Here is a 25,456-nt window from a genome sequence, read left to right as displayed (position 1 = left end):
GTGGGTGCGGGTGGAAAGTGTGTGGGTATTGGAGGGCGGGAGGATGTGGGTGGAAAGTGTGTGGGTATGGGAATGTGGGTGGGTGCGGGTGGAAAGTGTGTGGGTATGGGAATGTGGGTGGCTGTGGGTGGAAAGTGTGTGGGTATTGGAGGGCGGGAGGATGTTGGTGGAAAGTGTGTGGGTATGGGAATGTGGGTGGGTGCGGGTGGAAAGTGTGTGAGTATGGGAATGTGGGTGGGTGTGGGTGGAAAGTGTGTGGGTATTGGAGGGCGGGAGGATGTTGGTGGAAAGTGTGTGGGTATGGGAATGTGGGTGGGTGTGGGTGGAAAGTGTGTGGGTATGAGGGTGGGTGGGTGTGGGTGGAAAGTGTGTGGGTATGAGAGGGTGGGTGGGTGCGGGTGGAAAGTGTGTGGGTATGAGAGGGTGGGTGGAAAGTGTGTGGGTATTGGAGGGCGGGAGGATGTGGGTGGAAAGTGTGTGGGTATGGGAGTGTTGGTGGGTGCGGGTGTAAAATGTGTGGGTATGGGAATGTTGGTGGGTGTGGGTGGAAAGTGTGTTGGTTTTAGAGGGCGGGTGGGTGCGGGTGGAAAGTGTGCGGGTATGGGAGGGCAGGTGGAAAGTGTGTGGGTATGAGAGGGCGGGTGGAAAGTGTGTGGGTATGTGAATGTGGGTGGGTGCGGGTGGAAAGTGTGTGGGTATGGGAGGGCAGGTGGGTGCGGGTGGAAAGTGTGTGGGTATGAGAGGGCGGGTGGGTGCGGGTGGAAAGTTTGTGGGTATGGGAATGTGGGTGGGTGTGGGTGGAAAGTGTGCGGGTATGGGAGGGCAGGTGGAAAGTGTGTGGGTATGAGAGGGCGGGTGGAAAGTGTGTGGGTATGGGAGGGCGGGAGGGTGTGGGTGGAAAGTGTGTGGGTATGGGAATGTGGGTGGAAAGTGTGTGGGTATGAGAGGCCGGGTGGAAAGTGTGTGGGTATGTGAAGGCGGGTGGAAAGTGTGTGGGTATGGGAATGTGGGTGGGTGCGGGTGGAATGTGTGTGGGTATGAGAGGCTGGGTGGAAAGTGTGTGGGTATGTGAAGGCAGGTGGAAAGTGTGTGGGTATGGGAATGTGGGTGGTTGTGGGTGGAAAGTGTGTGGGTATGAGAGGCCGGGTGGAAAGTGTGTGGGTATGAGAGGCCGGGTGGAAAGTGTGTGGGTTTGGGAATGTGGGTGGGTGCGGGTGGAAAGTGTGTGGGTTTGGGAATGTGGGTGGGTGCGGGTGGAAAGTGTGTGGGTGTGGGAGGGCAGGTGGAAAGTGTGTGGGTATGTGAAGGTGGGTGGAAAGTGTGTGGGTATGAGAGGCCGGGTGGAAAGTGTGTGGGTATGAGAGGCCGGGTGGAAAGTGTGTGGGTATGAGAGGGTGGGTGGAAAGTTTGTGGGTATGGGAATGTGGGTGGGTGCGGGTGGAAAGTGTGTGGGTATTGGAGGGCGGGAGGATGTGGGTGGAAAGTGTGTGGGTATGAGAATGTGGGTGGGTGCGGGTGGAAAGTGTGTGGGTATTGGAGGGCGGGAGGATGTGGGTGGAAAGTGTGTGGGTATGAGAATGTGGGTGGGTGCGGGTGGAAAGTGTGTGGGTGTTGGAGGGCGGGAGGATGTGGGTGGAAAGTGTGTGGGTATGAGAATGTGGGTGGGTGCGGGTGGAAAGTGTGTGGGTATGAGAGGGTGGGTGGGTGCGGGTGGAAAGTGTGTGGGTATGAGAGGGTGGGTGGGTGCGGGTGGAAAGTGTGTGGGTATTGGAGGGCGGGAGGATGTGGGTGGAAAGTGTGTGGGTATGGGAATGTGGGTGGGTGCGGGTGGAAAGTGTGTGGGTATGGGAATGTGGGTGGCTGTGGGTGGAAAGTGTGTGGGTATTGGAGGGCGGGAGGATGTTGGTGGAAAGTGTGTGGGTATGGGAATGTGGGTGGGTGCGGGTGGAAAGTGTGTGAGTATGGGAATGTGGGTGGGTGTGGGTGGAAAGTGTGTGGGTATTGGAGGGCGGGAGGATGTTGGTGGAAAGTGTGTGGGTATGGGAATGTGGGTGGGTGTGGGTGGAAAGTGTGTGGGTATGAGGGTGGGTGGGTGTGGGTGGAAAGTGTGTGGGTATGAGAGGGTGGGTGGGTGCGGGTGGAAAGTGTGTGGGTATGAGAGGGTGGGTGGAAAGTGTGTGGGTATTGGAGGGCGGGAGGATGTGGGTGGAAAGTGTGTGGGTATGGGAGTGTTGGTGGGTGCGGGTGTAAAATGTGTGGGTATGGGAATGTTGGTGGGTGTGGGTGGAAAGTGTGTTGGTTTTAGAGGGCGGGTGGGTGCGGGTGGAAAGTGTGCGGGTATGGGAGGGCAGGTGGAAAGTGTGTGGGTATGAGAGGGCGGGTGGAAAGTGTGTGGGTATGTGAATGTGGGTGGGTGCGGGTGGAAAGTGTGTGGGTATGGGAGGGCAGGTGGGTGCGGGTGGAAAGTGTGTGGGTATGAGAGGGCGGGTGGGTGCGGGTGGAAAGTTTGTGGGTATGGGAATGTGGGTGGGTGTGGGTGGAAAGTGTGCGGGTATGGGAGGGCAGGTGGAAAGTGTGTGGGTATGAGAGGGCGGGTGGAAAGTGTGTGGGTATGGGAGGGCGGGAGGGTGTGGGTGGAAAGTGTGTGGGTATGGGAATGTGGGTGGAAAGTGTGTGGGTATGAGAGGCCGGGTGGAAAGTGTGTGGGTATGTGAAGGCGGGTGGAAAGTGTGTGGGTATGGGAATGTGGGTGGGTGCGGGTGGAATGTGTGTGGGTATGAGAGGCTGGGTGGAAAGTGTGTGGGTATGTGAAGGCAGGTGGAAAGTGTGTGGGTATGGGAATGTGGGTGGTTGTGGGTGGAAAGTGTGTGGGTATGAGAGGCCGGGTGGAAAGTGTGTGGGTATGAGAGGCCGGGTGGAAAGTGTGTGGGTTTGGGAATGTGGGTGGGTGCGGGTGGAAAGTGTGTGGGTTTGGGAATGTGGGTGGGTGCGGGTGGAAAGTGTGTGGGTGTGGGAGGGCAGGTGGAAAGTGTGTGGGTATGTGAAGGTGGGTGGAAAGTGTGTGGGTATGAGAGGCCGGGTGGAAAGTGTGTGGGTTTGGGAATGTGGGTGGGTGCGGGTGGAAAGTGTGTGGGTGTGGGAGGGCAGGTGGAAAGTGTGTGGGTATGTGAAGGTGGGTGGAAAGTGTGTGGGTATGAGAGGCCGGGTGGAAAGTGTGTGGGTATGAGAGGCCGGGTGGAAAGTGTGTGGGTATGTGAAGGCGGGTGGAAAGTGTGTGGGTTTGGGAATGTGGGTGGGTGCGGGTGGAAAGTGTGTGGGTGTGGGAGGCCGGGTGGAAAGTGTGTGGGTATGAGAGGCCGGGTGGAAAGTGTGTGGGTATGAGAGGCCGGGTGGAAAGTGTGTGGGTATGAGAGGCCGGGTGGAAAGTGTGTGGGTATGTGAAGGCGGGTGGAAAGTGTGTGGGTTTGGGAATGTTGGTGGTTGTGGGTGGAAAGTGTGTGGGTATGGGAGGGCGGGTGGAAAGTGTGTGGGTATGGGAATGTGTGTGGGTGCGGCTAGAAAATTTGTGGGTATGGGAGGGCGGGTGGGTGCGGGTGGAAAGTGTATGGGTATGGGAATGTGGGTGGGTGCGGGAGGAAAGTGTGTGGGTTTTAGAGGGTATAGGACTGTGTGAGTGAGTAAAGGGGTGAATGTGCAGAGTGAGGGGTGTGTGGTGTAGCCGGGCCTGGTCTGGTTGGGGACAGAGGATGGAAACTAGCTTGAGCTATAATCCTGCATTTTAAGTATACTGTACTTTGTGTAAATGCACTGTCCCTTGCAAATAAATAAAAAATACAAATACAAAATGTAATCTGCTCTGTTGCACTGTGTGGTGTGTCCACACTTAGAGCCGCTACTATCACTTTATCACCTTATATCACTTTATCACTTTATACACCTACACATCTGTCAATATAATCTCACTGTTGGTCAATTATTATCATCTTACAACATTTTACTTTTTATTATTTATCTTATTTATTTTAATATTCTTTATGCATGTCCCCTCTACTCTCATAGTTTAAAGTTTGATGTCTTATTTTTTATCTAAATTCTTGCTATATGTTATATGTTGCACATCTGCACCAACAAAAGTCTTAGTTTGTGAACCTGTTCTCAAACAATGGCAATAAAAACTTTTCTGATTCTGATGGACACAGGGAAATATGCATTTAAAGCCTTAATCTGCACTGGTTTATCTGCGGCTTGAGGTTGTTTTTATGAGTAAGGTTTAATGTGCATTTTAGAAGATGGACGGAAACATCACATTTCACATAGCAAATAAAAAACACAAGACTACTCGTCTTGCTCCTCTGCACAGAGAGGATGACACTGCATATCTGTGTTTGTATATTATCTCTGTATATTATCTCTACATCACATTATGTACAGAATGATTATGGTGTCACCATTGTGTATCAGCTCATCTCACTGACATGGTCTTCATGTTCTGTAGCGTGTGAGCAAAGCATGAGTCAGACGTTTGTTCAGATTTCCTTACAATCCTTACATCTTTACAATCCCTGGTCTGTTTCAGCTTCAGCCTCAGAGGCAGAACTGGACACACGATGGAGGAGCCAGAGGTCAGAGAGGACAAAGCCGTTGCCTCTAAAGCGACTGACCGGCCTGAATCTCAGAGGTGAGATCCACCACTGTCCTCCATGTCAGAATCAGCTCCAACACTCACTGTGTTTCCACTTTAAAGCACATTTAGAAGTTTGGCATAAGTAACGAGTGACGAGCTCAGTCACAGACTCATGGATGTGGGAGTGAGGGGTGAGGGTGGGTGCGGGTGGAAAGTGTGTGGGTATGAGAGGGTGGGTGGAAAGTTTGTGGGTATGGGAATGTGGGTGGGTGCGGGTGGAAAGTGTGTGGGTATTGGAGGGCGGGAGGATGTGGGTGGAAAGTGTGTGGGTATGAGAATGTGGGTGGGTGCGGGTGGAAAGTGTGTGGGTATTGGAGGGCGGGAGGATGTGGGTGGAAAGTGTGTGGGTATGAGAATGTGGGTGGGTGCGGGTGGAAAGTGTGTGGGTGTTGGAGGGCGGGAGGATGTGGGTGGAAAGTGTGTGGGTATGAGAATGTGGGTGGGTGCGGGTGGAAAGTGTGTGGGTATGAGAGGGTGGGTGGGTGCGGGTGGAAAGTGTGTGGGTATGAGAGGGTGGGTGGGTGCGGGTGGAAAGTGTGTGGGTATTGGAGGGCGGGAGGATGTGGGTGGAAAGTGTGTGGGTATGGGAATGTGGGTGGGTGCGGGTGGAAAGTGTGTGGGTATGGGAATGTGGGTGGGTGTGGGTGGAAAGTGTGTGGGTATTGGAGGGCGGGAGGATGTTGGTGGAAAGTGTGTGGGTATGGGAATGTGGGTGGGTGCGGGTGGAAAGTGTGTGAGTATGGGAATGTGGGTGGGTGTGGGTGGAAAGTGTGTGGGTATTGGAGGGCGGGAGGATGTTGGTGGAAAGTGTGTGGGTATGGGAATGTGGGTGGGTGTGGGTGGAAAGTGTGTGGGTATGAGGGTGGGTGGGTGTGGGTGGAAAGTGTGTGGGTATGAGAGGGTGGGTGGGTGCGGGTGGAAAGTGTGTGGGTATGAGAGGGTGGGTGGAAAGTGTGTGGGTATTGGAGGGCGGGAGGATGTGGGTGGAAAGTGTGTGGGTATGGGAGTGTTGGTGGGTGCGGGTGTAAAATGTGTGGGTATGGGAATGTTGGTGGGTGTGGGTGGAAAGTGTGTTGGTTTTAGAGGGCGGGTGGGTGCGGGTGGAAAGTGTGCGGGTATGGGAGGGCAGGTGGAAAGTGTGTGGGTATGAGAGGGCGGGTGGAAAGTGTGTGGGTATGTGAATGTGGGTGGGTGCGGGTGGAAAGTGTGTGGGTATGGGAGGGCAGGTGGGTGCGGGTGGAAAGTGTGTGGGTATGAGAGGGCGGGTGGGTGCGGGTGGAAAGTTTGTGGGTATGGGAATGTGGGTGGGTGTGGGTGGAAAGTGTGCGGGTATGGGAGGGCAGGTGGAAAGTGTGTGGGTATGAGAGGGCGGGTGGAAAGTGTGTGGGTATGGGAGGGCGGGAGGGTGTGGGTGGAAAGTGTGTGGGTATGGGAATGTGGGTGGAAAGTGTGTGGGTATGAGAGGCCGGGTGGAAAGTGTGTGGGTATGTGAAGGCGGGTGGAAAGTGTGTGGGTATGGGAATGTGGGTGGGTGCGGGTGGAATGTGTGTGGGTATGAGAGGCTGGGTGGAAAGTGTGTGGGTATGTGAAGGCAGGTGGAAAGTGTGTGGGTATGGGAATGTGGGTGGTTGTGGGTGGAAAGTGTGTGGGTATGAGAGGCCGGGTGGAAAGTGTGTGGGTATGAGAGGCCGGGTGGAAAGTGTGTGGGTTTGGGAATGTGGGTGGGTGCGGGTGGAAAGTGTGTGGGTTTGGGAATGTGGGTGGGTGCGGGTGGAAAGTGTGTGGGTGTGGGAGGGCAGGTGGAAAGTGTGTGGGTATGTGAAGGTGGGTGGAAAGTGTGTGGGTATGAGAGGCCGGGTGGAAAGTGTGTGGGTTTGGGAATGTGGGTGGGTGCGGGTGGAAAGTGTGTGGGTGTGGGAGGGCAGGTGGAAAGTGTGTGGGTATGTGAAGGTGGGTGGAAAGTGTGTGGGTATGAGAGGCCGGGTGGAAAGTGTGTGGGTATGAGAGGCCGGGTGGAAAGTGTGTGGGTATGTGAAGGCGGGTGGAAAGTGTGTGGGTTTGGGAATGTGGGTGGGTGCGGGTGGAAAGTGTGTGGGTGTGGGAGGCCGGGTGGAAAGTGTGTGGGTATGAGAGGCCGGGTGGAAAGTGTGTGGGTATGAGAGGCCGGGTGGAAAGTGTGTGGGTATGAGAGGCCGGGTGGAAAGTGTGTGGGTATGTGAAGGCGGGTGGAAAGTGTGTGGGTTTGGGAATGTTGGTGGGTGTGGGTGGAAAGTGTGTGGGTTTTAGAGGGCGGGTGGTTGTGGGTGGAAAGTGTGTGGGTATGGGAGGGCGGGTGGAAAGTGTGTGGGTATGGGAATGTGTGTGGGTGCGGCTAGAAAATTTGTGGGTATGGGAGGGCGGGTGGGTGCGGGTGGAAAGTGTATGGGTATGGGAATGTGGGTGGGTGCGGGAGGAAAGTGTGTGGGTTTTAGAGGGTATAGGACTGTGTGAGTGAGTAAAGGGGTGAATGTGCAGAGTGAGGGGTGTGTGGTGTAGCCGGGCCTGGTCTGGTTGGGGACAGAGGATGGAAACTAGCTTGAGCTATAATCCTGCATTTTAAGTATACTGTACTTTGTGTAAATGCACTGTCCCTTGCAAATAAATAAAAAATACAAATACAAAATGTAATCTGCTCTGTTGCACTGTGTGGTGTGTCCACACTTAGAGCCGCTACTATCACTTTATCACCTTATATCACTTTATCACTTTATACACCTACACATCTGTCAATATAATCTCACTGTTGGTCAATTATTATCATCTTACAACATTTTACTTTTTATTATTTATCTTATTTATTTTAATATTCTTTATGCATGTCCCCTCTACTCTCATAGTTTAAAGTTTGATGTCTTATTTTTTATCTAAATTCTTGCTATATGTTATATGTTGCACATCTGCACCAACAAAAGTCTTAGTTTGTGAACCTGTTCTCAAACAATGGCAATAAAAACTTTTCTGATTCTGATGGACACAGGGAAATATGCATTTAAAGCCTTAATCTGCACAGGTTTATCTGCGGCTTGAGGTTGTTTTTATGAGTAAGGTTTAATGTGCATTTTAGAAGATGGACGGAAACATCACATTTCACATAGCAAATAAAAAACACAAGACTACTCGTCTTGCTCCTCTGCACAGAGAGGATGACACTGCATATCTGTGTTTGTATATTATCTCTGTATATTATCTCTACATCACATTATGTACAGAATGATTATGGTGTCACCATTGTGTATCAGCTCATCTCACTGACATGGTCTTCATGTTCTGTAGCGTGTGAGCAAAGCATGAGTCAGACGTTTGTTCAGATTTCCTTACAATCCTTACATCTTTACAATCCCTGGTCTGTTTCAGCTTCAGCCTCAGAGGCAGAACTGGACACACGATGGAGGAGCCAGAGGTCAGAGAGGACAAAGCCGTTGCCTCTAAAGCGACTGACCGGCCTGAATCTCAGAGGTGAGATCCACCACTGTCCTCCATGTCAGAGTCAGCTCCAACACTCACTGTGTTTCCACTTTAAAGCACATTTAGAAGTTTGGCATAAGTAACGAGTGACGAGCTCAGTCACAGACTCATGGATGTGGGAGTGAGGGGTGAGGGTGGGTGCGGGTGGAAAGTGTGTGGGTATGAGAGGGTGGGTGGAAAGTTTGTGGGTATGGGAATGTGGGTGGGTGCGGGTGGAAAGTGTGTGGGTATTGGAGGGCGGGAGGATGTGGGTGGAAAGTGTGTGGGTATGAGAATGTGGGTGGGTGCGGGTGGAAAGTGTGTGGGTATTGGAGGGCGGGAGGATGTGGGTGGAAAGTGTGTGGGTATGAGAATGTGGGTGGGTGCGGGTGGAAAGTGTGTGGGTGTTGGAGGGCGGGAGGATGTGGGTGGAAAGTGTGTGGGTATGAGAATGTGGGTGGGTGCGGGTGGAAAGTGTGTGGGTATGAGAGGGTGGGTGGGTGCGGGTGGAAAGTGTGTGGGTATGAGAGGGTGGGTGGGTGCGGGTGGAAAGTGTGTGGGTATTGGAGGGCGGGAGGATGTGGGTGGAAAGTGTGTGGGTATGGGAATGTGGGTGGGTGCGGGTGGAAAGTGTGTGGGTATGGGAATGTGGGTGGGTGTGGGTGGAAAGTGTGTGGGTATTGGAGGGCGGGAGGATGTTGGTGGAAAGTGTGTGGGTATGGGAATGTGGGTGGGTGCGGGTGGAAAGTGTGTGAGTATGGGAATGTGGGTGGGTGTGGGTGGAAAGTGTGTGGGTATTGGAGGGCGGGAGGATGTTGGTGGAAAGTGTGTGGGTATGGGAATGTGGGTGGGTGTGGGTGGAAAGTGTGTGGGTATGAGGGTGGGTGGGTGTGGGTGGAAAGTGTGTGGGTATGAGAGGGTGGGTGGGTGCGGGTGGAAAGTGTGTGGGTATGAGAGGGTGGGTGGAAAGTGTGTGGGTATTGGAGGGCGGGAGGATGTGGGTGGAAAGTGTGTGGGTATGGGAGTGTTGGTGGGTGCGGGTGTAAAATGTGTGGGTATGGGAATGTTGGTGGGTGTGGGTGGAAAGTGTGTTGGTTTTAGAGGGCGGGTGGGTGCGGGTGGAAAGTGTGCGGGTATGGGAGGGCAGGTGGAAAGTGTGTGGGTATGAGAGGGCGGGTGGAAAGTGTGTGGGTATGTGAATGTGGGTGGGTGCGGGTGGAAAGTGTGTGGGTATGGGAGGGCAGGTGGGTGCGGGTGGAAAGTGTGTGGGTATGAGAGGGCGGGTGGGTGCGGGTGGAAAGTTTTTGGGTATGGGAATGTGGGTGGGTGTGGGTGGAAAGTGTGCGGGTATGGGAGGGCAGGTGGAAAGTGTGTGGGTATGAGAGGGCGGGTGGAAAGTGTGTGGGTATGGGAGGGCGGGAGGGTGTGGGTGGAAAGTGTGTGGGTATGGGAATGTGGGTGGAAAGTGTGTGGGTATGAGAGGCCGGGTGGAAAGTGTGTGGGTATGTGAAGGCGGGTGGAAAGTGTGTGGGTATGGGAATGTGGGTGGGTGCGGGTGGAATGTGTGTGGGTATGAGAGGCTGGGTGGAAAGTGTGTGGGTATGTGAAGGCAGGTGGAAAGTGTGTGGGTATGGGAATGTGGGTGGTTGTGGGTGGAAAGTGTGTGGGTATGAGAGGCCGGGTGGAAAGTGTGTGGGTATGAGAGGCCGGGTGGAAAGTGTGTGGGTTTGGGAATGTGGGTGGGTGCGGGTGGAAAGTGTGTGGGTTTGGGAATGTGGGTGGGTGCGGGTGGAAAGTGTGTGGGTGTGGGAGGGCAGGTGGAAAGTGTGTGGGTATGTGAAGGTGGGTGGAAAGTGTGTGGGTATGAGAGGCCGGGTGGAAAGTGTGTGGGTTTGGGAATGTGGGTGGGTGCGGGTGGAAAGTGTGTGGGTGTGGGAGGGCAGGTGGAAAGTGTGTGGGTATGTGAAGGTGGGTGGAAAGTGTGTGGGTATGAGAGGCCGGGTGGAAAGTGTGTGGGTATGAGAGGCCGGGTGGAAAGTGTGTGGGTATGTGAAGGCGGGTGGAAAGTGTGTGGGTTTGGGAATGTGGGTGGGTGCGGGTGGAAAGTGTGTGGGTGTGGGAGGCCGGGTGGATAGTGTGTGGGTATGAGAGGCCGGGTGGAAAGTGTGTGGGTATGAGAGGCCGGGTGGAAAGTGTGTGGGTATGAGAGGCCGGGTGGAAAGTGTGTGGGTATGTGAAGGCGGGTGGAAAGTGTGTGGGTTTGGGAATGTTGGTGGGTGTGGGTGGAAAGTGTGTGGGTTTTAGAGGGCGGGTGGTTGTGGGTGGAAAGTGTGTGGGTATGGGAGGGCGGGTGGAAAGTGGTTGGGTATGGGAATGTGTGTGGGTGCGGCTAGAAAATTTGTGGGTATGGGAGGGCGGGTGGGTGCGGGTGGAAAGTGTATGGGTATGGGAATGTGGGTGGGTGCGGGAGGAAAGTGTGTGGGTTTTAGAGGGTATAGGACTGTGTGAGTGAGTAAAGGGGTGAATGTGCAGAGTGAGGGGTGTGTGGTGTAGCCGGGCCTGGTCTGGTTGGGGACAGAGGATGGAAACTAGCTTGAGCTATAATCCTGCATTTTAAGTATACTGTACTTTGTGTAAATGCACTGTCCCTTGCAAATAAATAAAAAATACAAATACAAAATGTAATCTGCTCTGTTGCACTGTGTGGTGTGTCCACACTTAGAGCCGCTACTATCACTTTATCACCTTATATCACTTTATCACTTTATACACCTACACATCTGTCAATATAATCTCACTGTTGGTCAATTATTATCATCTTACAACATTTTACTTTTTATTATTTATCTTATTTATTTTAATATTATTTATGCATGTCCCCTCTACTCTCATAGTTTAAAGTTTGATGTCTTATTTTTTATCTAAATTCTTGCTATATGTTATATGTTGCACATCTGCACCAACAAAAGTCTTAGTTTGTGAACCTGTTCTCAAACAATGGCAATAAAAACCTTTCTGATTCTGATGGACACAGGGAAATATGCATTTAAAGCCTTAATCTGCACAGGTTTATCTGCGGCTTGAGGTTGTTTTTATGAGTAAGGTTTAATGTGCATTTTAGAAGATGGACGGAAACATCACATTTCACATAGCAAATAAAAAACACTATTGTGGGTGGATCTGACCTTTGGATTGGAGAGGACAGAAGAGAAGAAGAATCCATCAGTGGCAGGTCTAGTCCAAAAATGCACATTCCAGATGTGCAGGAGCTCAAACATCACTGTCTTTGCCGCTGAGTTCACTCTAACAGAGCTCTGTGACTAATGCACTGTTATTTTATTGGTGTTTGTAGGATTTTAAATTGCACTGCTCTGATTTTCTGTAGCACTTTGAGATTTGTGTTCAAAATTAAAATGATTATTAGAGTTTGTCCAAAGCTCAATAAGAAAACATAGAAAACATACTCAGGGATAGTTTTTGTGTGTCCAGCATTTACAAAGCGGCGAGACGTCAGAGTTGGTAAAATACTTTGGTGTCGCACTAACATGTGTCGCCTAAATTAACATTTATTCACTGCATTACAGATAAAAACATACAGAGCCCTGGAAGTGAAATTAGAGCTAAAAAATTCTAGGGGTGATTTTTATTTATTTTTTTAAATATAAAAATTATATATTTTTTTTTTTTTTAGCAAAAAAATATCTCGGGAAAACGTGATAATTATCTCGGGAAATCGTGATAATTATCTCGGGATAATTATCACGTTCCCCTGAGATAGTTTTTTTTGGGAAAAAAATATATTTATAATTTTTATATTTCTTTAAAAAAAAAAACATTTTACACCGAGATAATTATCACGTTCCCCTGAGATAATTTTTTTGGAAAAAAAAAATTAATAAATCCAATTTTTAGGTGTATGGGTCATTTTTTTAACCCGAGATAATTTTTGGGGATTTTTTTTAATTTTTTTAACGTTTTTATATTTCTTGATGATAGAGCTATGAGAGTTGTGATAGAGTTATGAGAGAGTTATGAGAGAGTTATGAGAGAGTTATGATAGAGCCATGATAGAGCTATGATAGGGTTATGATAGAGTTATGATAGAGTTATGATAGAGTTATGATAGAGTTATGATAGAGTTATGATAGAGTTATGATAGAGTTATGATAGAGTTATGATAGAGTTATGATAGAGTTATGATAGAGCCATGATAGAGTTATGATAGAGTCATGATAGAGTTATGATAGAGTTATGATAGAGCCATGATAGAGCCATGATAGGGTTATGATAGAGTTATGATAGAGTTATGATAGAGTTATGATAGAGCCATGATAGAGTTATGATAGAGTTATGATAGAGTTATGATAGAGTTATGATAGAGTTATGATAGAGTTATGATAGGGTTATGATAGAGTTATGATAGAGTTATGATAGAGTCATGATAGAGTTATGATAGTCATGATAGAGTTATGATAGTCATGATAGAGTCATGATAGAGTTATGATAGAGTCATGATAGTTATGATAGAGTTATGATAGAGTTATGATAGAGTTATGATAGAGTTATAATAGAGTTATGATAGAGTTATGATAGAGTCATGATAGAGTTATGATAGTCATGATAGAGTTATGATAGAGTCATGATAGAGTTATGATAGAGTTATGATAGAGTCATGATAGTTATGATAGAGTTATGATAGAGTTATGATAGAGTTATGATAGAGTTATGATAGAGTTATAATAGAGTTATGATAGAGTTATGATAGAGTTATGATAGAGTTATGATAGAGTTATGATAGAGTTATAATAGAGTTATGATAGAGTTATAATAGAGTTATGATAGGGTTATGATAGAGTTATGATAGAGTTATGATAGAGTTATGATAGAGTCATGATAGAGTTATGATAGTTATGATAGAGTTATGATAGAGTTATGATAGAGTCATGATAGTTATGATAGAGTTATAATAGAGTTATGATAGAGTCATGATAGAGTTATGATAGTTATGATAGAGTTATGATAGAGTTATGATAGAGTCATGATAGTTATGATAGTTATGATAGAGTCATGATAGAGTCATGATAGTTATGATAGAGTTATGATAGAGTTATGATAGAGTTATGATAGAGTTATGATAGAGTCATGATAGAGTTATGATAGAGTTATGATAGAGTCATGATAGTTATGATAGAGTTATGATAGAGTCATGATAGAGTTATGATAGAGTTATAATAGAGTTATGATAGAGTTATGATAGAGTCATGATAGAGTTATGATAGTCATGATAGAGTTATGATAGAGTCATGATAGAGTTATGATAGAGTTATGATAGAGTCATGATAGTTATGATAGAGTTATGATAGAGTTATGATAGAGTTATGATAGAGTTATGATAGAGTTATAATAGAGTTATGATAGAGTTATGATAGAGTTATGATAGAGTTATGATAGAGTTATGATAGAGTTATAATAGAGTTATGATAGAGTTATAATAGAGTTATGATAGGGTTATGATAGAGTTATGATAGAGTTATGATAGAGTTATGATAGAGTCATGATAGAGTTATGATAGTTATGATAGAGTTATGATAGAGTTATGATAGAGTCATGATAGTTATGATAGAGTTATGATAGAGTTATGATAGAGTCATGATAGAGTTATGATAGTTATGATAGAGTTATGATAGAGTTATGATAGAGTCATGATAGTTATGATAGTTATGATAGAGTCATGATAGAGTCATGATAGTTATGATAGAGTTATGATAGAGTTATGATAGAGTTATGATAGAGTTATGATAGAGTCATGATAGAGTTATGATAGAGTTATGATAGAGTCATGATAGTTATGATAGAGTTATGATAGAGTCATGATAGAGTTATGATAGAGTCATGATAGTTATGATAGAGTTATGATAGAGTTATGATAGAGTCATGATAGAGTTATGATAGAGTCATGATAGAGTTATGATAGAGTCATGATAGAGTTATGATATAGTTATGATAGAGTCATGATAGAGTCATGATAGAGTTATGATAGTCATGATAGAGTTATGATAGAGTCATGATAGAGTTATGATAGAGTTATGATAGAGTCATGATAGTTATGATAGAGTTATGATAGAGTTATGATAGAGTTATGATAGAGTTATGATAGAGTTATAATAGAGTTATGATAGAGTTATGATAGAGTTATGATAGAGTTATGATAGAGTTATGATAGAGTTATAATAGAGTTATGATAGAGTTATAATAGAGTTATGATAGGGTTATGATAGAGTTATGATAGAGTTATGATAGAGTTATGATAGAGTCATGATAGAGTTATGATAGTTATGATAGAGTTATGATAGAGTTATGATAGAGTCATGATAGTTATGATAGAGTTATGATAGAGTTATGATAGAGTCATGATAGAGTTATGATAGTTATGATAGAGTTATGATAGAGTTATGATAGAGTCATGATAGTTATGATAGTTATGATAGAGTCATGATAGAGTCATGATAGTTATGATAGAGTTATGATAGAGTTATGATAGAGTTATGATAGAGTTATGATAGAGTCATGATAGAGTTATGATAGAGTTATGATAGAGTCATGATAGTTATGATAGAGTTATGATAGAGTCATGATAGAGTTATGATAGAGTCATGATAGTTATGATAGAGTTATGATAGAGTTATGATAGAGTCATGATAGAGTTATGATAGAGTCATGATAGAGTTATGATAGAGTCATGATAGAGTTATGATAGAGTTATGATAGAGTCATGATAGAGTTATGATAGAGTCATGATAGAGTTATGATAGAGTTATGATAGAGTCATGATAGTTATGATAGAGTTATGATAGAGTCATGATAGAGTTATGATAGAGTCATGATAGAGTCATGATAGAGTTATGATAGAGTTATGATAGAGTCATGATAGAGTTATGATAGAGTCATGATAGTTATGATAGAGTTATGATAGAGTCATGATAGAGTCATGATAGTTATGATAGAGTTATGATAGAGTCATGATAGAGTCATGATAGTTATGATAGAGTCATGATAGAGTTATGATAGAGTTATGATAGAGTCATGATAGTTATGATAGAGTTATGATAGAGTCATGATAGAGTTATGATAGAGTCATGATAGTTATGATAGAGTTATGATAGAGTCATGATAGAGTTATGACAGAGTCATGATAGTTATGATAGAGTTATGATAGAGTCATGATAGAGTTATGACAGAGTTATGATAGAGCAGAAAACATAAAGTACACAGCACAGTGGTTCCCTCGTTTGAGTGGCTCCTAGATTCTCCTGGGAACATCTGTCTGACTCTTGGTGGGGACTGTCCCTTTGGCTCAGCATTTCTGCACAAACAGATCTCAGTCTAAAGAAACTAGCCTGTATAAAAAAGAATGAAAATAATAAAATAAGTTCATCTCTGATATAAAGCTAATGTGTTTCTCTTCTCAGAAAAACTGAGGCTGGAGTCAAAGCAGAAGTTCCTTCTCTGTTCTGGATGCTCATGGGAGCTCTGGACGATTTACAAGACTATGATTTTCAAAGGTTCAAGCTGTACCTCATGGACGACACTCTGTTAAAAGAGTTTGATGTCATTAAGAGAAATCGACTGGAGACAGAAGACAAGACCAAGATCCTGCAGGCCATGATGGACAACTACGGCATCTTCACCCTCAGAGTCATGAAGAGAGTCCTGGAGGCACTGGCTATGGGCGAGATCCTGGATGAGCTGTCCGAGTATCCCTACGACCCCGAGGGTAAGACTGACCTGTGACCCCAAGGGTCAGACCAAAATTAAAAAGTTAAAATTACATTAACAATAATAATAATAATAATAATAATAATAATAATAATAATAATAATAATACATTTGATTTATATTGCACTTTACATTTCAAGGAAACCTCAAAGTGTCCAAAACAAAACTTCCAAGTTAATGCTGGGTTTGCAGATTCGTTATGAATGGCATTTTTCTTTCATTCGTGACATTCGTAACATGACTTAACACTTCCTAAGAGAGTGGATCAGTTCGCGACATTCGTGGAGAAAGTTTTTGTCTGTCAAAAAAATCTTCCACGAATGTCACGATTCACCCTCTGTTCGTGGAGTTCGCAACGGACCGTGTCCTTTCGTGATGAGTAGTGGTGCTTCGTAATTCAGAGAGCATTCGTACAGCATTCGTACAGCATTCGTACAGCATTCGTAGAGCAGGATCACTGTTTTCACACTCAAAATTGATGAAAACACACGCTACGGCAGAAAGTCAATTTTCGTAGCTGCAGTAGCAAAAGAAAAGTCACACAAACTGGGCCAATCCTTGTGCTGCTCCAGGGGAACAGCACCTGCCACCGCTCCTCAGGAGCTGAAGTTATTCCGCCGGCTTTTCTTCCTCCTGATGTTTGGGAGCCAGTTCCTGCCACCCCTATGCCGCTGGAGAACCCCACTGTTATATACTTGTCCCGATTTTCTCTGCATTCTTTGCGCCTGCCTCGCACTCGCACTGCCGCCTGTCACGGCGTGATTGTGCTGTGACCACCATCAAGCTAGCTCCCGGGGCAGCCTCTGGCCCAACCCCGCTGTGTTCTGCTCGAGTAGTGGAATACAACCCGGTTACTGGCCGGCCTGCACTCCGGAGCAGCCTGTCAGCTATGTGGCTACTGTTCGTGGCTTTCCTGCTGGCCTCTCCGCGGCTGTTGCCATCTCCGGCTCCGACCATGGTGCTTCGATACACCTCCTCGCAGCTCCTCAGATTCAACCACCGCGCACCTTCTTCACTGGACATCACAACAACTCTGCAACAACACTGTCTTCTCCATCGTCATCCCTACATCCAACGAGGCTCCCGTCGCAATCTCCTCTACAACTTCAGTGCCAAAAACAGTATTACATCTCTCCAGTCCACCGCAGTAACATCTCCCTCAGCCCCATCTCCATCCCGGCTGTATCCTTCTTTGAACACCTCACTCACCACTGCAGTCATCTCTCGCCCTCCCCAATCATTTCTTTCGTATTTCACAGATTTTGTAACTCAGCTGTCCTCCATTTCTCCGTCCGTCCTCCTCCTAGGTGACTTCAACATCCATATTGACTCCCCTACAGCTAAATTCACTTTTTGGACATTTTAAACTGCTTCAACCACTCCCAGCATGTCACTTCTCCCACACACAATCATGGACACATCCTGGACCTGGTCTGTTCCACACCCTCCCTCACCATCCACAACCTGTCACTGACCGACCTCACAATTTCTGATTAACCGGCCATCACCCTGGACATTATTACCCCCCTCCCACCACCAAACACACAAGAACAAATACATTTTGAAACCTGAAATCAATCAATCAATCAGTCCCATCTCTCTCTCCTCCTCCATATCCCATGCCATCACCATCTCTTCCCTCAGATCCAACTGCCTCTGATCTCGTCAACTTCTACAACCACGCACTCTCCTCCTGCCTCAACCAAATAGCCCCCCTTCAAAACTGCCTCAGTCTCCTTCTCCACCTCCGCCCCTTGGTACACAAAACAGACAACTTGAAAGGCTCCATAAAAAATCCGGTCTCACTGTCCATGCCCAAGCCTACAAACACGCTACAACCACATACAACTCCGCCCTCAAAACTGCCCGGTCCAACTTCTACTCACAACTCATCCACTATAATTCTTCCAACCCCCGTACACTTTTCTCCACATTTGCAAAACTGACCAAAGGACAATATAACCTCGTCATTCACTACTGACCAATACAATAACTTCCTGATCCTACCATTCCAAAATCCATACCATACATTGTTCACTTGCATCCACTTCCTCCGCTTCTCCTCCCTCTGAACATGAACTCACCCCACTCACACTCCATAGCCTTTCCTCCTTCTCTCCTCTGTCTCCCTCCGACACCACCAAACTCCTCTCAAACCATGAAATTCTCAAACTGCCAACTCCTCTCCTCAAAACCTGCATACCCACTCTCATCCCACTCATCACCAGCATCATCAACACTTCCCTGACCTCTGGACCTGTCCCATCCTCGCTCAAACTTGTCTCCATCACACCCCTCCTGAAAAAAAAAAAAAACGGCCTCAACCCTGACAACCTGGAAAACTTCAGACCCATCTCCAATCTCCCGTTACTTTCAAAAATTCTGGAACGCGCAGTCATCACCCAACATCTCCACTCCTCCCATCTTTTCAAACAGCACTTCAGCACCGCCGCTGACTCTGGTTCCATATCCATCCTCCTCCTCCTCAACCTCTCCACCGCATTCGACGCAATAGACCATTCCATCCTCCTCCACCGTCATACTTAAAGAAGCTATACCTGATTGTACAAAGAAACAGGCTCACTCAAATTTCAAATTGTTATTTTCTGGTCCAAACTCATCTCAAACTTTCCTAATGCTTTTACAACATCAACATTCGTCACAGGGACTGAGATTAAACCAGGTTTCACAACTTTCAGTGAGGAAAAGTGTCACTTCACTGTAAAAAATGCCTAATAGCCTGACCTTTTATGTTTAAAAGGCTTTCTGCTTTTACCATATACTAAAGGACAAAATTATTTTATTCCAATGACAGAAAATAAAAAAATCAAGGATAGCTCCTTTAAATATCTGCTCCAGTGTAAAGACACTTACTTCTCTTATCTTGTTTCTGTTTGTTCACAGCGATGATCAGAAAGTGTCAGGATCTCCTCAAACCAACACTGAAGTCCAGGTTTAAGTTCCTGAAGGAGAGTCTCTGCAAAAAAGCCCCCAGAAGGAAGTTTCATGATGGCTTCTCCGAGCTGTACATCACCGTCACAGACCCAGAGCAGGAGGAGGAGCATGAGGTCGGACAGATGGAGAAATACACCAGGAAATCAGCCCGAGAGACAACCGTCCAATGCCAGGACATTTTCAGAGGCACCACAGAGACAGGAGAGCCAATCAGAACGGTGCTGACGTTGGGCGTGGCTGGTGTGGGGAAAACAGTTCTGACTCAGAAGTTCAGTCTGGACTGGGCTGAAGGCAACGCCAACCAGGACGTCCAGCTGCTGTTCCCCTTCACTTTCAGAGCGCTCAATGTGCTCCGAGGCTCAGAGTTCAGCTTAGTGGGACTCGTGCACCGCTTCTTCAAAGAAACCAAAGGCCTCAGCAGCTTCCAGCAGCTCAAGGTGCTCTTCATCTTGGACGGTCTGGACGAGTGTAGACTTTCTCTGGACTTCAGCCGGACCCGGATCCTGACGGACACGGAGAGCGCCTCAGTGGAGGAGCTGCTGGTGAACCTCATCAGGGGGGACCTGCTTCCCTCCGCTCGCCTCTGGATAACCACACGCCCCGCGGCGGCCAATCAGATCCCTGCTGAGTGCGTCTCCATGGTGACAGAGGTGCGAGGGTTCAGCGACCCACAGAAGGAGCTGTACTTCAGGAACAGGTTCAGAGACGAGGCCCACACAATCATCTCCCACATCAAGACGTCCCGAAGCCTCCACATCATGTGCTTCATGCCAGTCTTCTGCTGGATCCTCTCCACAGTCCTGGAGCATGTGCTGAAGACCAGAGAGAGAGCAGAGCTGCCCAAGACCCTGACTCAGATGTACATCCACTTCCTGGTGGTTCAGGCCAAAGTCAAGAACATCAAGTATGAAGGAGGATCTGAGACAGACCCACACTGGAGTCCAGAGACCAGGAAGATGGTGCAGTCTCTGGGAAAACTGGCCTTTGAGCAGCTGCAGAAAGGAAACCTGATCTTCTACGAGAGTGACCTGAGCGAGTGTGGGCTGGACGCTGCAGCCGCCTCAGTGTACTCCGGAGTCTTCACACAGGTCTTTAGAGAGGAGCCAGGCCTGTACGAGGACAACGTCTACTGCTTCATCCATCTGAGTGTGCTGGAGTTTCTGGCTGCTCTTCACGTCCATCAGATCTTCGTCCACACTGGAGTCAACCTGCTCTCCACAAAAACACAGAAGTTCACTCTGCTCAGAGTCAAACCTAAACTGAAACATCTGCACCAGACGGCTGTGGACCAGGCCTTACAGAGTCCAAACGGACACCTGGACTTGTTCCTGCGCTTCCTCCTGGGTCTTTCACTGCCGACCAATCAGAGCCTTCTCCAAGGTCTGCTGACACAGACAGGAAGTAGCTCCCAGACCAATCAGAAAACAGCTGAGTACATCAAGCAGAAGCTGAGTGAGGAAGTGTCTGCAGAGAGAAGCATCAACCTGCTCCACTGTCTGAATGAACTGAATGATGGTTCTCTGGTGGAGCAGGTCCAACAGTACCTGAGCTCAGGACGTCTGTCTGAAGGTGGACTGTCTCCTGCTCAGTGGTCAGCTCTGGCCTTCATCTTACTGTCATCAGAAGAAGCTCTGGAGCAGTTTGAGCTGAAGAAATACTGTGCTTCAGAGGAGGCTCTGCTGAGGCTGCTGCCAGTGGTCAAATACTCCAACAAAGCTCTGTGAGTGAGGTCTATGTAAGTATGAACCTTCTAAACGTCTCCTAAAACAGTGTGTTCTCTCCAGACTGAGCAGCTGTAACCTGTCAAAGAGCAGCTGTGAAGCTCTGTCCTCAGTCCTCAGCTCCTCTAGTGTGACAGTCCTGGACCTCAGTAAGAACGACCTGAAGGACTCAGGGCTGAAGATGTTGTCTGTTGGACTGAAGAGTCCTCACTGTAAACTGGAGCAGCTCAGGTCAGAGGGTTTATCTTTCTTTTTCTTATACCTCTTATGCCTGAGTTTTGTATCTGAACAATGTTTTATAAATTTGATTCCAGTCAAAGGCAGTAAAAACACTTTTAGAGCTTTAAACCTGGAGCTGCAGGATTTTCCTTCATCACATTGAAACTGAGGTTTGAGCTGCTGCTGTAACGAGACCTCAAGGGCTGAGGGTTTGTTTTTTTAGGCCTTGTCCTCCACAGTTTGAGTGACAGACGTGTTCTCCAATCAGAATGATGGAGCCTCGCTGCCTTTGGCTGTTGGTCAATGAAAAGTGTCTTCAGGAGAATCATGTTTGTCTCTGCAGTCGCTGTAAAGAAACTCCGCCTGTGTCTCGGGCAGAGCGAACTGCAAACTATTATCACGAAACAAACAAAGTCTCACGACCTGAGAGTCGGACTGAGTCACAGAATCATCATTTCCTCAGGGAGCAGGTCGAGGTGGTTCAAAACAGACAAACTCCTCCGTTCATCACCGTACGCTCGTATCACTGTATTTAGCCTCGTCCAACTGGAACATCTTCACTGCAGGTTTTTCATGTAAATATGAGAAAACCAACAGCGTTTTGCAGCTTTTGATTCAGAGATTGTATTTATGCCACTGAACAGGAAGGAAGAGAGAGCTATGTTAATGTGAGAATGATTAGAACTAACTATGTTCTCTCTTCAGACTCTTGCCTCTTTGCTTTTGGAGATTTGTGTCTTGTTGCTGATGAAGCTGAAATGTAATAACTGAGCACCGTGATGTTTAACAGCAGTTTAGAAGTTTATGCTCAGACACATGAAAATTAAACACAGGCGATATACAAAATATTAAAACCACACATCAGTCACAATATCAGTCTGGAAAATCACAATTATTGTTCATCCAAATTGTGCAGGTCGAGTTAAACTTGTTACAAAGTTGTTCCTTCATCAAAAACAGCCTGAACAGGAGCTGAAGTAACGCCGGTGTGACCATCGTCTTCAGTGTTTCAGGAAGTGACAAAGAGCACGACCACAGCAGCTGTGACTCTGATTGGCTGCTCCTAAAGCTCAGAGTCAGAACAACAAGCTCTAAATAGAAACAAAGTGAATTTAGAACTTGCTGAAGTTGTTCTTTGAGCCACTTGCACATCTTTGAATAGTCTTTGAATCTTCTCCAGTGTCTGTTCTGCTGCTGGAGCTGATGAGACGCTCCTCATGTTCCTCCTGAGCCCCAGGAAGGAAACCACTGGACATGTTAGATCAATGTGGCATTTTTTAACCAACTACATGTAAAATATTGTTCAGGATGTGTTTGAGGTTATAGAGGGTATGTGAGTGATGTCACAACAGCAACAGCCCAGCAGGAAAAACATTAAATTGAGTGGGAAGAAGCAACGTTATTCACTCAATTTGAAATGTAGAAGCTTCTCTTTCTGTTTAGATTTAAACACCTGTAAAAACAGCCTCTTTAAATCCAGTTCTTATTATTGTGTTTGTGTAACTTTGTGTCTTATTGTAAATGTTCCGTCTCCTCCAGACTGAGCAGCTGTAACCTGTCAGAGAGCAGCTGTGAAGCTCTGTCCTCAGTCCTCAGCTCCTCTAGTCTGACAGTCCTGGACCTCAGTAACAACGACCTGAAGGACTCAGGGCTGAAGATGTTGTCTGTTGGACTGAAGAGTCCTCACTGTAAACTGGAGCAGCTCAGGTCAGAGGGTTTATCTTTCTCTTTAAATTAATGTGTATTATTTGATAAATAAATGAACACAGTTATTGTTTTTGGTTTGTAAGGTTTTAAGACATGATTAAAATATCCCTGTCCCAGCTCTTTAATATTTTTTGAAGATCATGTGTTTGTAGAGCATGTATTTGTAAGTTTTTATGAGATTACTGTACAGAAGCTGTGCTGCCTTCAGAAAAAAAAACACAGACTGCTCAGGTCGTGTTGAAACCTGAATTTTGTACCTGAGCAATGTGTTATAATATGATATTATATAATATGCGTCATGGTAGCATGTAAACAGGCAGAACCTCCCTCTCTCTTGGTACAGCTGCATTCTTTGCCTTTTTCTGCGAACTGCATATGTGGTTTCAGTGCTCCACATTGTTTTTCTGGATGCTTGTGTATGTCTTTGCCGTGTTTTTGTGGAGATTCAGTGGATTTTTTTTTTACTGCAGAGTCTATAATGGTCCTGAAGAAGCAGCTTTTTAAAGTAAACCAAGCAGCAGCTTATGAGCTGAAGATATTTGAGACACATTTCTTCTTCTGAAGCACTGAAGAGGCATCAAGAGCCCCTCAATATTAAAACAAACAGCATTTTGTAGCTTTTGATTCAGAAAAAGCTTTTATGTCATTGAACAGGAAGGGAAAGAGCGCCATGTTTGTTTTTTTTAAGAGAATGATTAGAACTAATTAGAACTTGCTTGCAGATTTGTATCTTGTTGTTGATGAAACTGAAATGCAGTGTGCGAAATACCCGGGGTCCCCATCTCCAAATTGTTACACAATACAGATATACATTTTCTCACCATAGCCTTTGCAATGTTGTGCGTTATTACAATGCAAGCAAACAACTGAATAAATGTCAGGTCTATCGACTCACAGCGCATTTGTTGAGAACTAGAGTTTATTTCCAAGATAATAATTCGGGACTGAGACATGATTGCTGAGAACAGAGCTTCACAGCTGCTCTCTGACAGGTTACAGCTGCTCAGTCTGGAGAGAACACATTGTTTTAAGTTTCGAAGGTTCATACTTACATAGACCTCACTCACAGAGTTTGTTGGAGGCTTTGACCACTGGCAGCAGCCTCAGCAGAGCCTCCTCTGAAGCACAGTATTTCTTCGTACGGTGCGATAATACTAGCCTAAAGGCTAACGCGCACCAGAACCCAGCGATGCACATCGTCCATGTGGGGTTTCAACACACACTGGAGCGCGCCGCATCACGGCACTTCAGAGGCTTTTCTCAAACTGTGCAGGGCTTCACACACGTGATTTATACATTTATCATAAGAAAAGAACATACCCATGTCCGTGTTGTAAGAGAGAGCAAGCGGGGCTCTTCTTTGCAGGTTTGAGTTGGCAACAGACACGAGTTGAACATGCTTCACCTGAAGCATGAGCCCTGGGGATGGTTTGTCTCCGTGCTTTTTCTCATCCCTCCCAGCAAAGATTACAGCGCGCTCTTTGTCTGCCACTATGTGCCTCTTCAGGAAGGTTAAAAGCATGTGTTTTCCTCCGTGGTGTTACATCTGGATTCAGCAGAACTGAATGCCGACATGGGGTCTATCAACGCTGAGCATCACTGCAGCCTCAGTGTGCCTTCTGTTGTAGAAAATAAAGGAGACGGCTCTTTCGTCAAAGCGTCTCAGTGTGCTTTGGGCTTAACTGAATTTATGTTAAAGCCTATATAACCATGAAATACACCGAAGACGAAAAGGACACATACACATCTTGTACAACCAATCACACCGACCCCAGCTCATGGCCAACCAACGCCCAGCCTTCGCCCTGAAGATCAGGCCCCATTGGTCTGATGGGTCAATCAGGAGGGTCGGACCCACCTGCACCCCTCACGTATTTCACACATTGCTGAAAGGTAATAACTGAGCACAGTGACTTTTAACAGCAGATTTAGAAGTTTATGCTCAATGCTCAAATACATGAAACATAAAACAAAGGCTATATATAAAATATTAAAACTGCAAATCCAATCGCAATATTTGTCAGAAGAATCCCAATTGTCTTTTTTTTTTGTTTATTTTGTGTCAAAATCATGCAGCCACTTGCACAGCTTTGATTAGTCTTTGAATCTTCTCCAGTGGCTGTTCTGAGCACAGCTGCTGGAGCTTATGAGATGCTCCTCATGTTCCTCCTGAGCCCCAGGAAGGAAACCACTGGACTTGTTAGATCAATGTGGCATTTTTAACCAACTAGAAAGTAGATAGTGAAATATTGTTCAAGATGTGTTTGAGGTCATAGAGGGTATGTGAGTGATGTCACAACAGCCCGGCAGCAAAAACATTAATTAACTGACAAGAACGCAACATTATTCACTCAATTTACAATGTAGAAGCTTCTCTTTCTGTTTAGATTTAAAATGTGCACATCCTCTTTGACCAAACACCTGCAAAAGCCTAACAGCCTCTTTAAATCCAGTTCTTATTATTGTGTTTGTGACACTTTGTGTCTTATTGTAAATGTTCCGTCTCCTCCAGACTGAGCGGCTGTAACCTGTCAGAGAGCAGCTGTGAAGCTCTGTCCTCAGTCCTCAGCTCCTCTAGTCTGACAGTCCTGGACCTCAGTAACAACGACCTGAAGGACTCAGGGCTGAAGATGTTGTCTGTTGGACTGAAGAGTCCTCACTGTAAACTGGAGCAGCTCAGGTCAGAGGGTTTATCTTTCTTTTTAAATTAATATTTATTATTTTCTAAATGCATGAACACAGCTGTTGTTATTGGTCGGTAAAGGTTAAGATCTTATTAAAATATCCCAGTGTCAGTTTTCTGAACAAGTAGATCATGTATTTGTACGTTTTTATGAGATTACTGCACAGAAACTGTGCTGCCTCAGGATAATATCGCGTATAGTGTTTAAACCTGAATTTTGTACCTGAA

The 25,456-nt window shown here is 46.2% G+C and overlaps 1 protein-coding gene across 1 annotated transcript in view; it reads left to right on the top strand.

Moving 5' to 3' along the window:
* LOC306960546 (NLR family CARD domain-containing protein 3-like) overlaps positions 1-25,456 on the top strand; it is a gene marked incomplete at both ends in the record, with an annotated part of 36,705 nt that overhangs the window by 4,056 nt on the left and 7,193 nt on the right. The window contains 5 exons of the mRNA XM_079552979.1: positions 4,577-4,678; positions 8,078-8,179; positions 15,637-15,941; positions 18,848-20,618; positions 20,683-20,731. Coding sequence (XP_079409105.1) covers positions 4,577-4,678; positions 8,078-8,179; positions 15,637-15,941; positions 18,848-20,618; positions 20,683-20,731 — 2,329 coding nt within the window. The remainder of the gene's footprint in view (positions 1-4,576; positions 4,679-8,077; positions 8,180-15,636; positions 15,942-18,847; positions 20,619-20,682; positions 20,732-25,456) is intronic.

Source organism: Gobius niger (genome assembly GCF_951799975.1).
Source record: "Gobius niger genome assembly, chromosome: 3".
NCBI lineage: Eukaryota > Metazoa > Chordata > Actinopteri > Gobiiformes > Gobiidae > Gobius > Gobius niger.
Note: the sequence above shows the minus strand (reverse complement) of the source record. Positions and strands in the feature narration are given on the sequence as shown.